The 18,334-nt window shown below is 47.8% G+C and overlaps 8 protein-coding genes across 11 annotated transcripts; 3 read left to right on the forward strand and 5 right to left on the reverse strand.

The window, feature by feature from the left end:
- Positions 1–257: 257 nt before the first annotated feature.
- On the reverse strand, positions 258–2,754 carry LOC111072637 (rac GTPase-activating protein 1). Its single transcript, XM_022364621.2, has 4 exons — positions 2,503–2,754; positions 1,502–2,438; positions 659–1,440; positions 258–598 (listed from the first exon to the last, which is right to left on the reverse strand). Exons 1-4 carry the CDS (start codon positions 2,579–2,581, stop codon positions 525–527), a joined length of 1,872 nt encoding a protein of 623 aa, XP_022220313.2. The 5' UTR covers positions 2,582–2,754; the 3' UTR covers positions 258–524.
- Positions 2,755–2,826: 72 nt separating this feature from the next.
- LOC111072639 (nedd8-activating enzyme E1 catalytic subunit) lies at positions 2,827–4,361 on the forward strand. The gene has a single exon (XM_022364623.2). It carries the CDS (start codon positions 2,918–2,920, stop codon positions 4,268–4,270), a length of 1,353 nt encoding a protein of 450 aa, XP_022220315.2. The 5' UTR covers positions 2,827–2,917; the 3' UTR covers positions 4,271–4,361.
- LOC111072641 (enoyl-[acyl-carrier-protein] reductase, mitochondrial) lies at positions 4,277–5,560 on the reverse strand. The gene is made up of 2 exons (XM_022364628.2): positions 5,285–5,560; positions 4,277–5,227 (listed from the first exon to the last, which is right to left on the reverse strand). Exons 1-2 carry the CDS (start codon positions 5,493–5,495, stop codon positions 4,368–4,370), a joined length of 1,071 nt encoding a protein of 356 aa, XP_022220320.2. The 5' UTR covers positions 5,496–5,560; the 3' UTR covers positions 4,277–4,367.
- An 80-nt stretch (positions 5,561–5,640) lies between these two features.
- LOC111072642 (protein OSCP1) lies at positions 5,641–7,645 on the forward strand. 2 transcript variants are annotated; one of them, XM_041593162.1, is made up of 3 exons: positions 5,643–6,184; positions 6,304–6,428; positions 6,485–7,644. In XM_041593162.1, the coding sequence occupies exons 2-3, from the start codon at positions 6,365–6,367 to the stop codon at positions 7,318–7,320; spliced, it is 900 nt and encodes a 299-aa protein (XP_041449096.1). In that variant the 5' UTR covers positions 5,643–6,184; positions 6,304–6,364; the 3' UTR covers positions 7,321–7,644. The 2 variants fall into 2 exon arrangements, with proteins under 2 accessions (XP_022220322.2, XP_041449096.1); XM_022364630.2 differs by having other exon boundaries at positions 5,641–6,428; positions 6,485–7,645.
- On the reverse strand, positions 7,349–10,026 carry LOC111072638 (SET and MYND domain-containing protein 4). The gene is made up of 3 exons (XM_022364622.2): positions 9,481–10,026; positions 8,298–9,421; positions 7,349–8,231 (listed from the first exon to the last, which is right to left on the reverse strand). Exons 1-3 carry the CDS (start codon positions 9,742–9,744, stop codon positions 7,895–7,897), a joined length of 1,725 nt encoding a protein of 574 aa, XP_022220314.2. The 5' UTR covers positions 9,745–10,026; the 3' UTR covers positions 7,349–7,894.
- Positions 10,027–10,547: 521 nt separating this feature from the next.
- On the reverse strand, positions 10,548–11,347 carry LOC111072616 (S-phase kinase-associated protein 1). Its single transcript, XM_022364597.2, has 2 exons — positions 11,211–11,347; positions 10,548–11,148 (listed from the first exon to the last, which is right to left on the reverse strand). Exons 1-2 carry the CDS (start codon positions 11,254–11,256, stop codon positions 10,655–10,657), a joined length of 540 nt encoding a protein of 179 aa, XP_022220289.2. The 5' UTR covers positions 11,257–11,347; the 3' UTR covers positions 10,548–10,654.
- Positions 11,348–12,270: 923 nt separating this feature from the next.
- LOC111072615 (Usher syndrome type-1G protein homolog) lies at positions 12,271–15,120 on the reverse strand. Of its 3 annotated transcripts, none has more exons than XM_022364596.2 (6): positions 15,066–15,120; positions 14,183–14,267; positions 13,945–14,088; positions 13,655–13,876; positions 12,576–13,592; positions 12,271–12,513 (listed from the first exon to the last, which is right to left on the reverse strand). In XM_022364596.2, the coding sequence occupies exons 2-6, from the start codon at positions 14,203–14,205 to the stop codon at positions 12,348–12,350; spliced, it is 1,572 nt and encodes a 523-aa protein (XP_022220288.2). In that variant the 5' UTR covers positions 14,206–14,267; positions 15,066–15,120; the 3' UTR covers positions 12,271–12,347. The 3 variants fall into 3 exon arrangements, with proteins under 3 accessions (XP_022220288.2, XP_041448969.1, XP_022220287.2); XM_041593035.1 differs by having other exon boundaries at positions 15,063–15,081; XM_022364595.2 differs by having other exon boundaries at positions 14,990–15,079.
- Positions 15,121–16,297: 1,177 nt separating this feature from the next.
- LOC111072598 (DCN1-like protein 3) lies at positions 16,298–18,283 on the forward strand. Its single transcript, XM_041592867.1, has 4 exons — positions 16,298–16,967; positions 17,033–17,170; positions 17,242–17,566; positions 17,638–18,283. Exons 1-4 carry the CDS (start codon positions 16,787–16,789, stop codon positions 17,993–17,995), a joined length of 1,002 nt encoding a protein of 333 aa, XP_041448801.1. The 5' UTR covers positions 16,298–16,786; the 3' UTR covers positions 17,996–18,283.
- The last annotated feature ends 51 nt before the right edge of the window (positions 18,284–18,334 follow it).

An 18,334-nucleotide genomic window follows, 5' to 3' on the forward strand; every position in this document is an offset into this window, starting at 1 on the left:
GACGATCTCATGGCATGGGCTTTTCTAAGCGGCTTTATCGATTACCTTCAGTGTATTTACAGCGCCTTTCATAATCGTAGCTTGTTCGTTTATTATCAGTTGGACGCCCCTTGGGTAAGCTCAATCTGAACTGTTCCAACTCTGACGTTTGCAAATGCATACGAAATTCTGTAATAAACGGGTTTGTTTCGACTAGAACTCGGGCTGTGCCCACAACCGAGAGCGATTGCTTTGATTCCGGGGAGTTCGATGCCTTTTTGGATGCGTAATCATACTTTATTTCTCATTGCGAGCAAGTATATACTTATGTTAGTGTTAATAAAGTCTTCTATTTTATAATTGAAATGGGTAATTATAAAGAAAAACTTCTCTAGACAATGTTAGTTAAATGCACATACGAATAACCATATTACTATAGCTCTTTGTGTGTATGGCTGCTGGCCGGAAACAAAAACTGAAATACTTGTAGTAAACTTAAGTAACGTGTCAGGGGGTTTGCTTTCGCCGAGGAAAGGTACCCAAGTTCATTTCTTGTGGGCAGATGCAGGCGGCGTACCGTAGAACTTGCGTTTCTTGATGGTGCCCTTGAAAGGAGTTGCTGCAAAAATACAAATACATTTTAATAATTGCATTGCGTTAAAGTCGTCTATCTACTCACCATATATTGATAGCAAGTCCTTGTTGCTGCTGGGCACTCGCTTGACGGTGGCTGGCGCATTCGAGTCTATCACAATATATTGCTCCCAAAATGTGACTGGCAGCTCGAGCAATGCTTTCATCACCTGCTTCTGCGTAAAGACCTCTGTGTAGATGGCATGCTGATCGGGATCTGGCGATGAGTACCCCACAATGGTGGGTCCAAAGATAAGCGAGATATTATCGATCGGCATCAGCACCACAGGGCATTGAGCAATGCGCTGGAAATGTAGTATTAGGAAGGCCAGCGTATCCCGATTGGCCTGGGGCATCTGCTTTACAGACTTGTACAGCATCTCCTGAGACATGGAAGTGTCTGGATTTTGAACAGCGTTGGCAAAATCTTTCCACTGGCCGGTGGGTATGAGAGGCTCCACGAGAGACCTCAGGAAATCCTTCACACAGCAGCATAGCACATAGATATCCGTGTTGCCCAAATGTGGGGTGGCCTTGCCTCGCAAGAATTGCTCCTTCAGGGCTTTGTACTCCCGCTCCGATGAGGACACGCGATAAAGCCCCACTTCGGTGAGGCCGCGCGCCTCAATCTCATTCACACAATGGACAACCAGTGCTGGAATCATGGGCGCAATGGACGGTGCAAAATCACTGAGGTAGCCCGTCATTGTTTTGGTCGTGGGTGTTCCCGATTGGGGCACACAGCTAACTGTGAGCAGATACCGGCAGTCAATGTGACAGCGCACAGGGCAATCCCGACAACGCAAGCCAACAGCGCCGAACCGAATGCTGCAAACAAAAAAGTTGAGTATATAAACTTATAGGGGAAAAATGGTTCTATTTATCCTACCGCTTCTGGCACTGCACACAATTGTCACCGCGCAAAAAGGTCTTCTGGCTGAAGGTGTGATTCCTCATCATTGGACGATGTGTCTGACTTGGTGTACCCAATTCGGCTAGCACATGTGGTGCCATGGCATTCAGCGGAGTTAGGGGTGGAGCTGTGGCCTCTTTAAAGGCAGAGCGTCGAGGCGTCGATACCAAGCCATCAGCAATCCTTCCAGGGCCACCATTTACTGGCACCGACTCAATGGTTGACTCTGCACGGATTACTCCCTGCCCATCCTGGGGTATGGTGACCTTGGTGGTAGCACAAAAGCGCTCAGCGCCCTGACCCACATTCACTGTATGCTGTTCCACGCCTATGCCAGCACCCGAGCGCCGCATCTTAGTCGTAGTTGGCGTGTGTGTCGACATGCTGCCATTCAATCCGGTACTTATCCGCGATCTCTTGTTGCCCACACTGGGGATCGGATTCTTGGGTAACGAGGGTCGATGCTCGCGCCAGGACTTGGACCGGCGCACGTCTAGAAAGTCGTCTTCCGAATGTGTGATCGACATATCGGACAGCATCGAGCCTGTGGAGTTGATGTCTCCATAAGATTTGTCCTCCCTGACAGCGTTCAGAGACTTGCGCTTCCGGGATGACGGCAATGTGTGAATAAAGGCCAGCTTATCGCGTGTCTCGTTGTTCAGATTGCGCTCGTGCCGCAACAGATCGGCCACAGCCACTATCTTGCTTTCCATGGTATCCCTCTCATGCTCGGCCTGGCGGCGAGCCTTGATCTCCATATCGATGATGCGGCGGGCGTGAAACAGCTTGCCCTCCAGATCGCCCATCTTGGTAAGGGATTTATCCAGCTCATTTTGTATCCTCGCGGTTTCCGCCGCATACCCTGCGCACTTTTCATGGTACTGCTCGAACATCCGCAGGAACCGTAGAAACTCTGCAATATTAACCTATGGCTAGTGTTCGTTCCACACACACACAGATTCGAGTAAATAACTCACCCTCCTCAGCAGTGCCGTCGGTCAGCACTTGCATGCAACGCCGCAGATCATCAAACGACGCCAAGGTCGATAGCGTCATTTTCGCAGTGATCCTTTTAACGTAGACAGATATATCCGTACAGGTGCTACTCACGCGCTGATTTAGCCTGTTTAAATACAAATTTGTATTCGAATTTGTGAGTTTTTTCACAATAAGTGCCAGGCACGCTGCAAGGGACGCTATAATTTTTCTTCCAAGTGCCGTTGTTTTCAATTTGATGCAGCTGCTATCGATAACACGCGGTCTCAGGGTTGCATGCCGCTCATTGGTCATAATTTTGTGTAAACGCAGCGGCTTACAACACTAGTACTTGCGGGAAAACATTTGTCTTGGATTCGATTCGATTCGTATATTTTGATTTTAAGCCGCACGAACATGTCGGTTCCTTCTCCCAATCCCGCTCTCGGCTTGCACAGCAAGCGGTGGAATGGTCTGCGCCACGTACTGGAGCGCGAGGGCCCATTCTGCAAGGACGACTTCACAGCCTCTCCTGACAACTTGGATTTCTTGCAAACGAAATCCAAAGTTCTCATCATCGGCGCTGGCGGTCTGGGCTGTGAGCTGTTGAAGGACCTGGCACTGATGGGCTTCGGTAATTTGCATGTGATTGACATGGACACCATTGAACTGTCTAATCTGAACAGACAGTTTCTATTCCGACGCACGGATATTGGATCCTCAAAGGCGGAATGCGCAGCGCGTTTCATCAATGGAAGAGTTCCAACATGCCGGGTCACGCCGCATTTCAAGAAAATTCAGGACTTTGACGAGTCCTTCTACCAGCAGTTTCACCTGATAGTTTGTGGACTGGACTCGATTGTGGCCAGGAGATGGATCAATGGCATGTTGCTATCGATGCTGAGCTACGAGGATGATGGCACCCTAGATGTCACCTCCATTGTGCCAATGATTGATGGCGGCACGGAGGGCTTCAAGGGGAATGCTCGTGTTATACTGCCAGGCTTCACAGCGTGCATCGAGTGCACGCTCGACCTGTTTCCACCTCAGGTGAATTATCCGCTGTGCACCATTGCAAATACGCCCCGATTGCCGGAACATTGCGTGGAGTACGTGAAGCTGATACAGTGGGATAAGGAGAGTCCCTTTGGTGTCCCCCTGGACGGAGATGATCCCCAGCACATTGGCTGGATCTACGAAAGAGCGCTGGAGAGGGCCAACGAATTCAACATAACTGGCATCACCTATCGCCTCGTCCAAGGCGTAATCAAGCACATAATTCCGGCAGTGGCCAGCACCAATGCGGTCATTGCTGCTGCCTGTGCTCTGGAGGTCTTCAAATTGGCCACCAGCTGCTACGACAGCATGTCCAACTATCTGAATTTCAACGATCTGGATGGCATTTACACCTACACCTATGAGGCGGAAAAGTCTGAGAGCTGCCTGGCCTGTAGCAACAAGCCACAACTGCTGCCCATCGAGGATGCCAATACCACCACCCTGGAGGATGTAATCAAGTTACTGTGCGACTCGCCTCGTTTCCAGCTCAAGAGCCCCGCTCTGACCACAGTGATGAAGGACGGCAAGCAGCGGACTCTGTACATGTCCACAGTAAAGAGCATTGAGGAGGCAACCAGGAAGAATCTAACACAATCCCTGGGCGAACTGGGACTGCAGGATGGACAGCAGCTGACGGTCACCGATCCCACCTCTCCCACGGCCATGACCCTGCAGCTCAAATATCAAGCAAACGAGGTGGAGATGAACTGAATCATATTCAATCACAAGAGACAACAAATTTTCTCCACATATATACGGTCATGTGTAGTATACAATAAAGCGAAAGGCTAAGCCTCAGTAAATCTAATTAATTGCTCATGTCTAGGATGAACTTCTTGCCGGTGAATCCCTTGAAGTTGAGAGCTGCTGCTGCGGCGTCCTTGAACTTATCCAGGGGCACCATCTCATGGGTGGGAGCCACGAATTTCCCCTGCTCCATTAGCTCGAATATTTCCTTGAACATTTGTTTGCGTTCGGGTGCATTGTAGTTCTCCTTGGACCAGCGCGTCATCCAGAAGCCTCTAAATGCAATATCTTTGAAAATGAGTGGCCCAGTAGCCACCGTAACTGGCTCCCGGGACATGCCACCGTAGGTAACCATAACGCCGCTGTCATTCAGATGGCGCGACACTTCCGTGGCGCTTTTGCCGCCCACACAATTAAAAGCCAGCTTGGGGCGCTTCACTTTCCCTGTTTTGAAGATGTCGCTGGTGCGAACCTCTGCCTCTGTTAGCACCGCCGTGGCACCCAGGCACTCCAACTGTTGCTTCAGCTCACATATCTCCGGGCGGTCGCGGACAATGCCAATGCTATTGATGCCCCAGGCACGGCACAATTGGTGGACAGCCTGTCCCACAGCGCTGTTGGCTCCGTTCTGTATGACCGTGTCGCCCGGCGACAGTTTTACAAAGTCCTTTAGCATGCGATAGGCAGTGCACGGATTGACAGTGACGGTGGCCGCCTCTGCCAAGCCGACTTTTTTGGGCACGGTCATAAGCTGATCCTGATTGTAAATGCCATGCGTTGTCCAGGTCCCCAGACCGGTGGCCAGCAGGATAACGTGTTCCCCCGCCTGCAGGCCCTTGACATTCTCACCGACACAGATGACCTCGCCTACGCACTCATTGCCGGCCACGGCTGGAAATTTTGGCTTGACGGGATATTTGCCTATCGATTAGAGTAATTGAGTTATAATCTGCACAATAACGTATGATTTTGGCTCACCTTGAATGGTATTAATGTCCGCGGGATTGATGGGAGCCGCCAAAATCCTCACCAGCACTTGCTTATCCTTGGGATCGGCCAGCTTGTCCTCGACAAGCTGCAGGACATCTTGGGGCTCTCCGTGTTGGGTATATTTCAAGGACTTGGCCACCACGGACATTTGCCGACACCAATGGGTGGCGGGCGCATGACGAAGCGTTTGACGCAACATATTTATAAAAAATATGAATTTTTGCCTTAGAAGTCAGTGCAGTGTTGTGTAATGCTTGCTGGGAACATACGATACGATGCAGCGCCTATTGCACACTAGAATTCGGTTTTGGCGCTTAAATGTTACTTTTAAATCAAATTTCCCCCACTTGTGGGGCACACTAGGACTGCATGGGGGTGTCCCGCAACTTCCGGCATCTACTTCCTGCTGCCCTTCACTGCAGGTGCTTGATTCTCAAATAGGAAGCCACAACCAACACCACAAAGTTTGACTGCCATCACATTTACATTGAAGTAGATCCCATGGAACGTGCCCGTGCCATATATTGCGCTCTCCCCATACATTCCATACACTCCCCCTACTAATGGACACAAACGCGAAATCGTTTTAACTTTTTAACCTGCTGCCATAATTTCCATAATAATTGCTTTGCGTTTGCCATTGAAATGTACTAATTCTAATCAATAACTCTCCGTGCAGTGGAGCGAGCCACCCAACCCCCTCCCACTAGCCAGGTGGAAGCCACCATACCCACACTGTGGTCATAATTATACACGTCGACTGTTGTCGGCGCTGTCGTTGTTTTTGTTTGCAGTAAAAGACGTTGCCGGGGGCTCTCATAAAGCCGTCAAACATAGCAGGACACGGGGACCTCTCTGCACGGAAACGAAAAATCCAATAAACTAAATGTATGTGTGAATACTTTTTGAGGCTTGCGTGCCGTCGTCGCCGTCGTCTTGGCTAACTTTAGTTTACATTCGACCCTCGTGCATGGAAGTAGCCGCCTTTAAACAATGTCCAATTTCAGTACGAAGCAGCAACTGAATCCCCGTGCCAATGTCTTCATTTTGGTCAACCTGGGCTGCGAGATGCTCTATGTGATTGATCAGCGGCTGAAGGCGCAACAAATCGCCAAGGACAAGTCGGTACAAGGTGAGCTAGTTATTTAATATACTTTTGATCCCAAGTCTAGTGTCCGCTTCTGGCAGTTATTCACGATGTGACTGCAGTGCTGCTGGATCCCAAGTTCATCGACTCCCTGCTGAACGGCTCCAAACACAATAATGCACAGCTGCTGACCGCCGAGCACTGCAAATTCATGCTGAACGATATAGCCACCTGTTCCGTGATGCGCATCGACGAGCAGTCCATGGGCAAGCTGTGGAATCTGATGACCATGCTGTACAAGTGGCAGCTATTTGTGTCCCGGCACCAGCACCACTTGCTCGAGATAACCTTCCGGCACCTGGACGCCATTAATCAGCTGTATCCGGATGCCAAGCGCCACATGCTGATTGACTTTACCAAGAACACTCTGCTGGACTTTTGGAACGCCAGCGGGGAGGAGGCGCAGCTGTCCATTTACAATACCAACAAGTCCTGGTTGGAGTGCTTCAATACGAAAATATCGCTGCTGATTCGGCTAGGTTTCCAGGGCATGGACGGCGGCTTTTTCAAGGACGTGGATCAGGATTACTTCGGCGACTATGTCCAGACCATTGGTGACAACATGTACGTGAAGAGTGAGGAGCCACATCCGCAGAGGGAGCGGGAGCCCAACCGAATGGACCAACTGGCTGCCCAGCTGAACATCAATCCACTGCCTGCAGGCGAGGATTTGCAGCCCATAAACGCCCGCCAATTCCAGGAGCAATTTGACCAGACATTTGGCAATGTTCTGTTCGATGAGGGACATTCAGCAGCCACAGGTTGCGAGTTTGTACAGCTGCAGCCGGCTGGGGCAAAAACGGAAGCCCACAGCCGGGCTGGTGGCGACTCCATACTCAATCAGAATCTCATCGACTTGTACAGCAAGATGGCTTAAAAATTACTTCAACGGGGAGGTTATTTACAATTAAAAAATATTGTATTTCTCATTTAATGGGTGTTTTGTTTTGTAAATTAATTATAAAAACTTGTTGCGGCTGTTGTATGGATTCTGTTTGTATCTCTTTTAGCTTGCTTTGAGTGAATCTTTTCGTCAAAGATAAATATAAATCAACAATTGAAATTTTGAGCTTGCGACAACTGTGACTGTGACTGCGATTGTGGTGTATGTTGTGTTGTGTGGTTGTTTGTTGTGGTGCAAAAGTTAAATAGAACCAAGGATATTTCGGTCGAAATGTACAATTACAAATTACAATAAAAGTTAAGTGTGCTCCTGGTTGCTGCTCGAGTCTAGACTCTAGAGTCTAGACTTATGGCAACAAAATGTATCGTAATTAATTACTTGTTTGCTTTTGTTTTTAATACGCTTCTTTCAATCAGCTCCGAAAGAGTTCGTCCGTTTGTGGTGTGGGGGGGATGCGGATGCACGATGCAGGATGCAGAATATAGGATACAGGATACGGGATGCAGGTTAAAGGTGGAAGAGGGAGTTATGTTAGAATGAAGTCAGATTACATTTTCGCCTTGAGCGGTACTGCATCCACCATGATATGCAGCGCCATTTTGAGGCACTCTTCGGCCGAGCTGATCTGCTCGCAGGGATAGGCGGCGCCGTATTGCGTAAGGAATTCACAGTACTTTGTGTAATTGCTCGTCGCAAAGTCATAGTTGTAGGCACCCAGCGACTTCATGTCCGTGTCGTCGGTGACCGAAGGAACTGTCGCCTTGTGCGGCATTCGACCAAAGGTCGGATAGTCCAGTTCGCAGCCCTCGCACTTGCAATCGAATCTATACTGCATGGAGAGGGTGTCCAGCCGTTGCTGCTTGCTGAAGACGGCAAAGTGGGCGCTGCAGGGGGGAAGGCGGAGGGTTGGTTCAGTCTTGCCAATGAGGGAATAACGATTAATCACTCACCCATAGTTGTCGTAGAGAACGTTCCCCGCCGTGATAGGCCTGAGCACGAACAGGTATGCCTTGGTGCCTTCGTAAATTCGGAGGGTGTTGGGCGCACAAGAGTGATTCAGCAGCGAAAGGAAAGCGTAGGCGCCCGATGAGTGCGTTTGATCGTCCTTGGTCTCGTTCACCTGTTCCACAAGATCGATGCCATGCATATTCGACGGTGATGTCTGCAGATGCCTGAAGAGCAGGTCCGTAAAGAAGTTTCTCCCATCCTCGCCGCCCAGAAAGTCCTTCAGCGGCGTATACTCGATGATGAAGTGCTTCAGCACAGCACAGACAACCGAGCGCTGGAAGAGATCAGAGACGGATCGCAGATGCTGGTTGGTGACCAGTCCGTGGATAGCCCGGTAATGCTCCTGGGCAGACAGTTGGCTGTAATCCAAGTCGAAGGCGCACTTGTGCTGGTTCTGCGGCTGCTCACAGAAGGCCATCAGCTCTTCGATGCTGGGATACAGGTCCAAGGCAGCCATGGTGGTCCGCAGGGCGATGCCGTGGATCTTGTTGAACATGCGGTGCAAGAAATCAATGATTGGACACTCGAAGCGATGAAAACTTGATGTGGCCCGTAGCTTGCACTCCTCGGAGCAGAACATGACGGAGCAACAACTATCGCAGGGAATGAGGGTCAGGTAGTTCTCCCGCTTGCAGGTGGCACACCGAATATACCGCATCGGAGGCAGCAGAGTCGAGCAGAACGGCTGCTCGACAGCAACCAGATCGCCAACCACCAGATCCCGATTGGTCACAACGAACCGGCCTTCGTCGGGCGATTCCCTCAGCTCCAGGCAGTCGGCAATGTAGGGCACCTGGGCATGGGAATCGAAGCTTAACTTGAACTCGTGAGGAACCACATCTGGGGGTTGCTGCTCTAAAAGCTGCTGGCAGTCACGTTCTCGCTTGTCCAACTTGTGGCTTAGTCTCGCCGGGTAATTTGCCTTGCGGGCCAGCTCAATATTGGCCAGACAGTCCCTATAGCGCTTCCATTCGAAGAGAACAGCCGACCGATTGGCATAGCCAATGGACAGATGCTCTGAGTTGGGTTCAGCGTAGCAAATGCTTTTGTTGTACAGTTCCAAGGCCTGAAATGCAAGGGGGCATGGGGTTAGTTTACCTCGAATTGGGATGAGGATTGACTCACCTGAAAGTATTTCCTGTTCTTTAGGGAGAACTGCTCGTTTCCGAGCATGCGGAATTCGACACTCCTCTTGTTGCACTTGTCCTCTCGCAGGGTCACGTTCAGGAAGATCTTCTCCATGTACTTGAAGTCGATCAGAGCGTGCTCGACAAAGTTCACCTTGGAGTAGTTCTCCTTCAGCTCGTTGAACTTTCCCGAAATAATGCCAATTAGCTTCCAGTCGCTGAGCTTCTTCACCAGGTCGTCGCTCACGTCATACACGTCCATTGCTCTTTAATATCTTTATCCCCAGACGTTATGCACATATACCAGCTCCCGGCTCCTTCCTTCCGCGTGTTTACGCCGCCGCCTGTTTTTTCAGCCAGAAAATCGGTTTATTCTCCCCTTTCCGGATGCCACGCAATTGTTGGTTGGCGCACGTGTGGACCGTTAATTTGCAATTTCACAGACAGTTTCGATTTTCAAATATTGCAAATGCGAATAAAATGTTTTATTTTTTTTGGCCAATCTCCGCTAGAGTTGGGTACATTTGTACCATGGGTACACCTTAGAGCTGGGAAAACTTCGATGGCGCTATCGATAGCACAATAGTATTAAATTTTTACATCGATAATTACATTGATACGTGATATCGGAGAAGTTCCACCACCGAGATCTTGCTATCGTCGACTATATCGAAGGACTGCTATCCAAGGTGTATTGTATCCAAGGTATACTATATACTTTTCGGGATATTTTTAAGTCGGAATATTAAATCAATTTCATCAATCTATTAAATATAATTTTTAGGTCATTGTTAACGTTAAAAAGCAGCTTTGAAAACGAATTTTTAACATTAATTAAAGGAAATGGGGTATAAAAATGCCCATACAACATACAATCGGCAAGCAACAAGTGGTCAAATAACGTAACATTCCGAAAACTGCGGAAATTTCACATAAGCACGACAGTTCCAGATGATCTTTGTGGTCAGCAGGGACCTCTGCTTCAAAAAGGGCAGCCCAGAAACGTAGCAGCGAAGTAAAGTCCGCTTGGAGCCCGCCCTATTGTGTGGAGTAGAAAAAGTAAATGCAAGAAATACGCAAACTCTTTAATTATGAACAAAACAGTTTTTTGTTTATACATATGTATATGCCCGATTGACTGTAATGGTCAATGGCTCCGGAAGGCGCTCGCCTCACTTCTCCTCGCACCACTCGTTCTCCTTACGCACCTTCTCCTCCTCAGCTGGCGAGAAGTCGTTCATTATAGCAAAAGTGTCCCGGATTTCTTGCGGCGATTTTCCCTTAATCATATTTGCGACGGTCTTGCATGTGACATCCAACAGTCCCTGAATGTTAAGATAATTTGCAGCCAAAATGAGCTCGAACAAGGTGCCCTGGTCCACTTTCAGAAAGTCGGCGTCCCATGACGAAATGTCATCGGTGCGCTTCTCCTTGTTTTCATCCTCTTCGGCCATCTCGGGATCGTCCTTGTGGTAGGTGGCCCAATGGAGCACCTTCTTCAAAATGAGCGAATTGACATTAGGCAAGGGCAGCACGCTATTGTCGCTCTCATCGCCCAGATCTTCGAGAGCAGTCTTGATGGTCTCCGAGCACTTGGCGATCTCCGTGTCCGTGTCGAAGATTTCTTTATCCGATGATTCCAGCCGAATTATGGGCATTGTAATAGCTTTAATATGTGTAATATTATTGATATTTTATTCTCAAAGGGCTTTATTCCACTGTTCTTACATCCGCGAAAAAATAAAAGAAAGAGCACCAGACCCTGCCGACACATAAGCTATGGCCTACTAGCTAAAAATAAGATTTCGTCGCCTTCAACTTGAACCGCAGAGGGGCTGCAAGGGTCGGTAGTCTTCTGCTAGACGGTGAAACTATAAATTTTACAATATATTTATCACAATTAGATCAAAAATTTCAGAGAATTCCGACGGAACTTATGTACAAAAAAAAAGAAGTGGAAAGTATCCAGCCAGTGTGCGCACACCTAAGAATTGGATTTCAAATGAAGCGCGCAACGGAAAAGGGTTGCCACAGGCTAGCAATAAAATAATAAAATTAAACACTATGAAGTCTTTAATTACATTGTTGTACTCCTCGGGTACTTAAGAATTTACAAATTACATATTTAGCTGGACTTTCCTCTAATTTAAAAAACTTAAGCAATACTCCAAGGTTTTGGACATGGCTGCCACTATCATATCAGCGATCAGTATTACGGTCTGGAAAAACATGTCAATTATATCTGAGTCCTGAAACGTGGCTAGGAAGCGGATCAGAAGAACGGCGACGACCACCATGACAACCGGCCAGACCAGCGACAAAAGAAAGCGCAGCGCAAACAGAACCACGTACCACATGACCAGCAGGAACAGTAAGTAGACGACGAGCGTGCCCAGGTCCGACGGAATCGACAAATTCTTCATAAAGTATTCGTAAAGCACCATGTGGAATGAAGCATCGCGCCAGTCTGCGATGTCCTGAGAGCTGCGAACGTTTCTGTACTTGTCCGGCTCCATTTCAGAAAATTGTCTTTTTTGCCAAATTAGACTTTTTTGAGATCCAAGACGAGGCACACTGTGAACCCGGGGTTTGATTCACAGAAATTTAAATGCAAAAATACATTTGACAACAAAAACTTTGAGAAAAGCAGCTGGTCAGCTGTGACCATATGGCAAGACAACCAAAACCATCGATCAGCAGTATGCCAGCCCTGCAGGGTGGCAGGGTGACTGCTGTGAAACTCTTGCCATTTCAAATTTTATCCCGCCTAATGGACCGAATGGACTTCTGTGATTCGAAATACATACATACATATATGCAAAATATATTAGATTCAAGTGGAATACATTAAAATTACGCTACGACCTAGAGGCGACTGTCTAGCATGGGACCAGGATTTGCCAAGGCGTTGCGCCGCTCCTGGATGGCAAAGGTGAGCTTTCTGAAGGGTCCCAGCGGCAATCCGAGGGATTTGATGTCCCCCTCTGTAAGTAGCATCAGCGTTTCCAAGTCAATCTCTTGCTTTTGAAATCTGAAAGGTAGAACGCGAGATATTGAAAAAAAGCATAAAGAGACTGGAGGAGAATGACTCACACTGGCAGGTACTCTTCCAGGGCCCAGACAGCCAGGAACCGCTGCAGGGCACTGCACATGGCCTGATCCTGGTCGTCGTCCTCATCTTCGCTGTAAATATCATTCCCGCCGCCCTCGGAGTCCGTGTCGTCGGACAGATTCAGGTACAAGCGCCCCTTGCTGACGCCAGAACGTGCCTTGGCGTGACTGCCGTTGCCGGCGCCAGCGTTGCGCATGGTGGATGTTGAGCTGGTGTCTGTGTGCAGCTGGAGTTGGCTGAGAGCCGCCGTCACCGAGCGTCTGAATGCAATGCTGCCCAGCATAGTGGGTCTGTCGAAGAGGCCGACGGGTCTCTGGCGACCCAGATCATCGCTCAGCTCCTGCGTCAAGGGGCTATCGCCAAGAATATCCGGTTGGGAGAAGGAACGCGACAGCGCCGAACTGTAGCCGATGCGGTTTTCGTTGTGGTCGGGCTCGTCGATGCTCGACTCCACCTCGAATACGTCCGTGATCTTTCCGCGCTTGCCAACGCTCTCTTCGGTGGAGCTAAAGGTGCCCACGTACAGCACCTCCGAGTCCCGCTGCAGGCCCGTCAGCGAGGTGATGGTCCGCTTACCATCCGGCTCCAGCTCCCGCACTTTGAAGCCTCCGTCGCCAGCCACCTTCGCGTGGGGACAGGCGCTGGTGTGTTGCCTCTGCAAGTGCGAGGGTCTCTTTTGTACGGTTCCCACACGGCTGGCTATGGTGGAGCCACCACTGCTGCTGCTCCCGCTGCCCACCAGATCGCTGAACTTTGTCGGCGCAGTGGCTGGGGCTGTGTCGCGCGGTGTCTTGTTTAAGTTACCCTGGCTGGACCAGATCTTCTGCTTGAGCGTGGACAGCATGTTGCTGGACTTGCTGGTGCCGTAGCTCGGTGCGTTTGGTGGACTGGCATCACAGTAGTCGGTGTCCTGCCGCTGCTGCTGACGCTTCATGTAATCACGGACTCGCTTCTCGCAGTTCTTCTCGGCCAGCTCCCTCAAAGCCCTGGATTTCTTTCTAAAATGGGGGAACAACTTGTGGATGCACAGAGATTTTTGTGAGTTTTTATTCGGGCATACTTTTCATTGGCCTCGAATTGGGCGGTGGCCGCGTCCAAGTAGCGCAGGATCTCGTCCCGCCCGTTAATGGCCGCCAGGTCCTTGGCACTGTGCTTATCGATGTCCAAGGCGTAAATGTTGACGCCAAACTTGACCAAGAAGTCAACGCAATGCAGATGCCCCTTGGCCGAGGCCAAGTGCAAGGCTGTGTTGCCAAATTGGTCGCATTTATCGGGGTCACCTCTAGAATGTGGAAGTGGACACGTTAAAAGGAAAGCGAAGATGCAGAAGGGGGAGGAGGCAATGCTTACCCTCTGCCACACAGTAGGCGAAGTGCATCCAGACGTCCCTCAAAGGCCGCCCACATAACCGGCGTCATCGAGTCACTGTCCTTGGCATTCGTATCCTTGCGTGTGGCCGCCGACAGCACGTCCAGCAGCCCATCTTTGGCGGCTCTGGCGGCAGATTCGAAAAGTTAATGAGTCTTGTGCATGCCAAGGCGATAAGATAGAACGAAATTAATTGCATGTATGCTACGACTACACTCACTTGTGAAACCGGTCTGAAGACATTCCCAGGTGCCAGCCTTATCAATCCAATCAGTTGTTCCGCTGATGGGACTTCTTTAATCGAACTGGAAGGAAGCGCCTACATGTTAGTTGGGTGCTTTAATATATTTTCCATCCTTGATGAACCACAAAAACACAACTGGATTACAACAATCATCACAAGTACCAAAATCTAAATCGAATCTCTATGTCCAGTCTTTCGTCCAGCTAAAAAAGCGGAAAGGAACAGCAGCTAAGTCCCCGTCACATGAACATGAGTGGCACAATTTTCACATTCAAGGGATCTAGATCTGTCTCGCCAGCAAAGCAATCAGTAGGAAATGGAAGACCCGGAAAAATGTGTGGAAAGCGATTTCTGGAATTTCAACGATTTCCATGAGCTGTTTGACGGGTGCAAAAATTAATTGTGTCCCTTTTTTTTAATAAAAAACGAGATCGTGCACACAGTTTCACAGTTCAAAACTCTCTCTCATTACAAGGCCCAATTAAAACCAGTTAAAGCAAAGATCATCCAAGCAACCAAGTCCGCACAACAGATTTCGTTTTACCTTTTCCCTAACATACCAACATGGACACATACATATGTACGCAGACAATTGTTCACACGTTGTTGGCTAAAGAACAGGCACACACACTCACACAAACACACTGAAACCCGAACGACCCAACTACCAAGTTCAGTCAACCTTGCTGGCTCGTTTTGAAATTGCCCAAAAACCACCATCTATTGGGCAGATATGTCGAGGCAGTCATCCATTTACAACGAATACACACAGCAAGCACATACATATGTGTTGTTTATTTGGCAGAGTTCAAGACCGCTTTTCCCATGCAACAAAACAAGTGAGACGCTCAACAACCACCTGAAGATTTCCAATTCGATATTTTCCCGATTGTGCACGAACGGTATTTATACAAATCCAATTGGAGCTTTTTGACGAATAAATGAGTGACTAGCGCCTACTTAGAGGTGTCAAACCATCGAGGACACTATCGAGAGTATCGATATTTTACTGCTAGCCTCTACTATCGACGGTTTTGCGACTATGATGTTTTGATATGTTTGGATTGGCTGCTATAAAATACGAAGACAAATTTGTAAAAAAAATCGACAGGTGGCATCTAATTTTTACAATGGACAAGTTCCTAAAAGGTTTCAATGGTTTTTTAATAATTATTTAAGCCCGAACTATCACGATAGTATCGATTGTTTTTTCGAGACATTCAACGTTGATATTCCTCGATTTTGATATTCAGTTTAATGTTACTATATAGTTGGCCCTCTCAGCCCTAAAAAAATAATTTTATGCAATTCCTCAATAAATTTTGTTCAGGATTGGCTAGTTTTCAGAATTATTTTTAATGGGATTGTTTAGATAATAGGGTTCAAACAAAAACGGCCAAAGCTAAAACGTAAATGTTGACTAAATGTGACGTCAGTGTTGCTGGTCAACCAAGTTTCTTCTATGCGTAAGGACTTTTGTATACCGTATTTTCTTTAATTGATGTTAAATTTATTGTTCCAAGCTCCATTGAAACATTAATAATGCAGCTTTCTTAGATTGAGATGTATTTTACCCATTAATGCATATGTTTTGTGTTTTATAAATAGATATATCCCGGTTCTGCTACCTATTATTGGAACCCGTGAGCTGCAAAATTTCGTTAATATCTTTAAAACAGAGACTGAGTAGTTTCTGCATTAATTGGAGCCTGAAATTACAAACAATATCTCAAGTCTATAATATCCATTTTCCCAGGGTATGCAGATTGTTGCTCATTCCGTGCCAAAGTTGCACAACAATGCTGCTAATTCATTTCCACATGCTGCTGAATTTTTTCCCATACAAATCAAACGTATCTTACGGGAACGTCGCAACCATGAATCTACGTTACCGTAAGATACATGTTGCCACACCACGAAAGTCGTCAAAAAGGAAGAAAAACCTCTGCCGAAAATTTTTCCGCGGTGCCCGACAGTGGCGCCCTCTGGCCGGCGAAAATGTGTTATTTACGGTATATTATGAAAACGATAAGGTATATTTCGGTATATTTCTGAGGGTCAGGCGGGCATATTTTATTGATAAATCCGCGGTCACACTGCAAGGAAGAGAAAAAACCTTTAAAAATTATTAAAAAAAACAAATTTAATCTCTGGGAAATGTGCCACACCACACTAACGTTTGCGTGCGGCAAAAAATGAAATAAAATAAAATGTGAAAACTACTCGAAACGAGGATTTTTGTGGCAGTTATTACTGCAGCTCGATGTATATGCACGACGTGTGTCAATATATGTATGTATACACAGACACACGCAGCAGTGCGTTTGCGTAGGAGGCACCAAAATAATAACAGCACAGCAAAGCACCCATAGCCACAGCAACAAAGAAGTCTCACCATATGTTCGATGCGTCAGAGCGTCATTGGGCGAACTTGCAGTGCCAATGTCAAGCCGATAGCCAGTAGCCATAGGATCCGCAACTCCAAACAAGTGTCAGCCATTTGGGCAGAGCTAGGGAAGCATATGCAAAGTGCAAGGCCAGCGTCGGACCAGTCGCGGAGGACACCAAACCGCCCGCACTATGGGCAATTGCTTGAAATGCTTTCAGTCTTCTGCCGAACAATCGTTGCCAACGTCCTCATCTCCTAACGCCTCGCACTCGAACGCCTGCCAAACCACCAGCCTCGCCAACTGCTACGAATCGGTCGGCCCCAATCCCAATGCGAATGACCGTTGCGCCATATACAACGATCGGCCACGCGGTATGTATTCGAATGCGTCTATTACTTTGAAGTCAGACTTCTTACATATGCTCATCGCCTTGCAGAAACTGACGAATTGCTCTCCAGCCGAACTCCACTCAAGCCAGTAAAAGCAAACAATTGTGATACTAAGCGTAATAGTTTTAAGTCTTTAGGTTTGCTTAATGGAAGTGCACCCACGATGAGCGATATCATAACAACTGGTGAGTCATTTGGTCTGCTCTGCCGAGTGAATTCCATATGAATGCTTTTGAATTATCTATCATTCGCACAGCGGTCAAAGAATCGATGGATGAAACTCTAATCAAACTGTTCGATGTGTACAAGGACCCTGACGATGAAGACATGATACTCACTGATGGCATCGAACGTTTGTGCAATGATCTGAACTATCAGCCCGACGAGTTCGCAATACTGGTGTTGGCCTGGTGCCTGGACGCCTCTCAGATGTGCCGTTTCACCAAGACGGAATTTATTGATGGCCTGCACAAGATGCGTGCGGACACAATAGCTAACATTCGCCTGCGGCTGGAGCAGACAATTGAGATGCTTCGGGCGGATTCTGAGATGTTCAAGCAGCTATACCGTTTCACCTTTCGGTAATTGACCTTGCTATTATCTTTTATTTTTATTCATAACCGAAGTTGCCGTGTTATTTGCCCGATTTCAGCTTTGGCCTTGAACCCGATCAGCGCGTGCTCTCTCTGGAGATGGCAATCGATTTGTGGAAACTAGTGTTCACTGTACAATCACCTGATCTCTTTTCAAACTGGATAAACTTCTTAGAAAAGCACCCGAATATACGCCGCATACCGAAGGATACATGGAACATGTACCTCAACTTTACGGAACAATGTGATATAAACAATTACGATGACACCGAAGCGTGGCCCAGTCTCTTCGACGACTTTGTGGAATATGAAAAGAATCGTGCGCTGGAATTGTCAGGTATTCACGACGATGATAACAACAATGATGATCTCCTTCAGAGCCACGTCAAGGCTGGGGATCTGCATCACGTTTCGTAGTATCTGTCTTTAGAGCCAGCAGCTTAAGGCAGCGTTTCACTCGCCAATTTAACAATATAACAAGAACTGTACATTTTTAAATTTACTATTCATTTGCTCTCTTGCTGTTGCCTATGTTACCCCTTACAACACGCAAAACAACACAACCCACACCTGTGTGGCCACTTTAGACAAACGTTGCGGTGCTGGCGCTGCTTAAGGATTCCAACACTCATCACTCGGCAGTTTGAATAGCTTGCACACACTTTAGCAAGGGCAACGGACGCATTTGTTTATATAATTAAAGACTTAACAAGAAGAATTTCGGAAAAGCTCAATCATCGGAAACCATGTGTATAT

Source organism: Drosophila obscura, unplaced genomic scaffold (genome assembly GCF_018151105.1).
Source record: "Drosophila obscura isolate BZ-5 IFL unplaced genomic scaffold, ASM1815110v1 contig_186, whole genome shotgun sequence".
NCBI lineage: Eukaryota > Metazoa > Arthropoda > Insecta > Diptera > Drosophilidae > Drosophila > Drosophila obscura.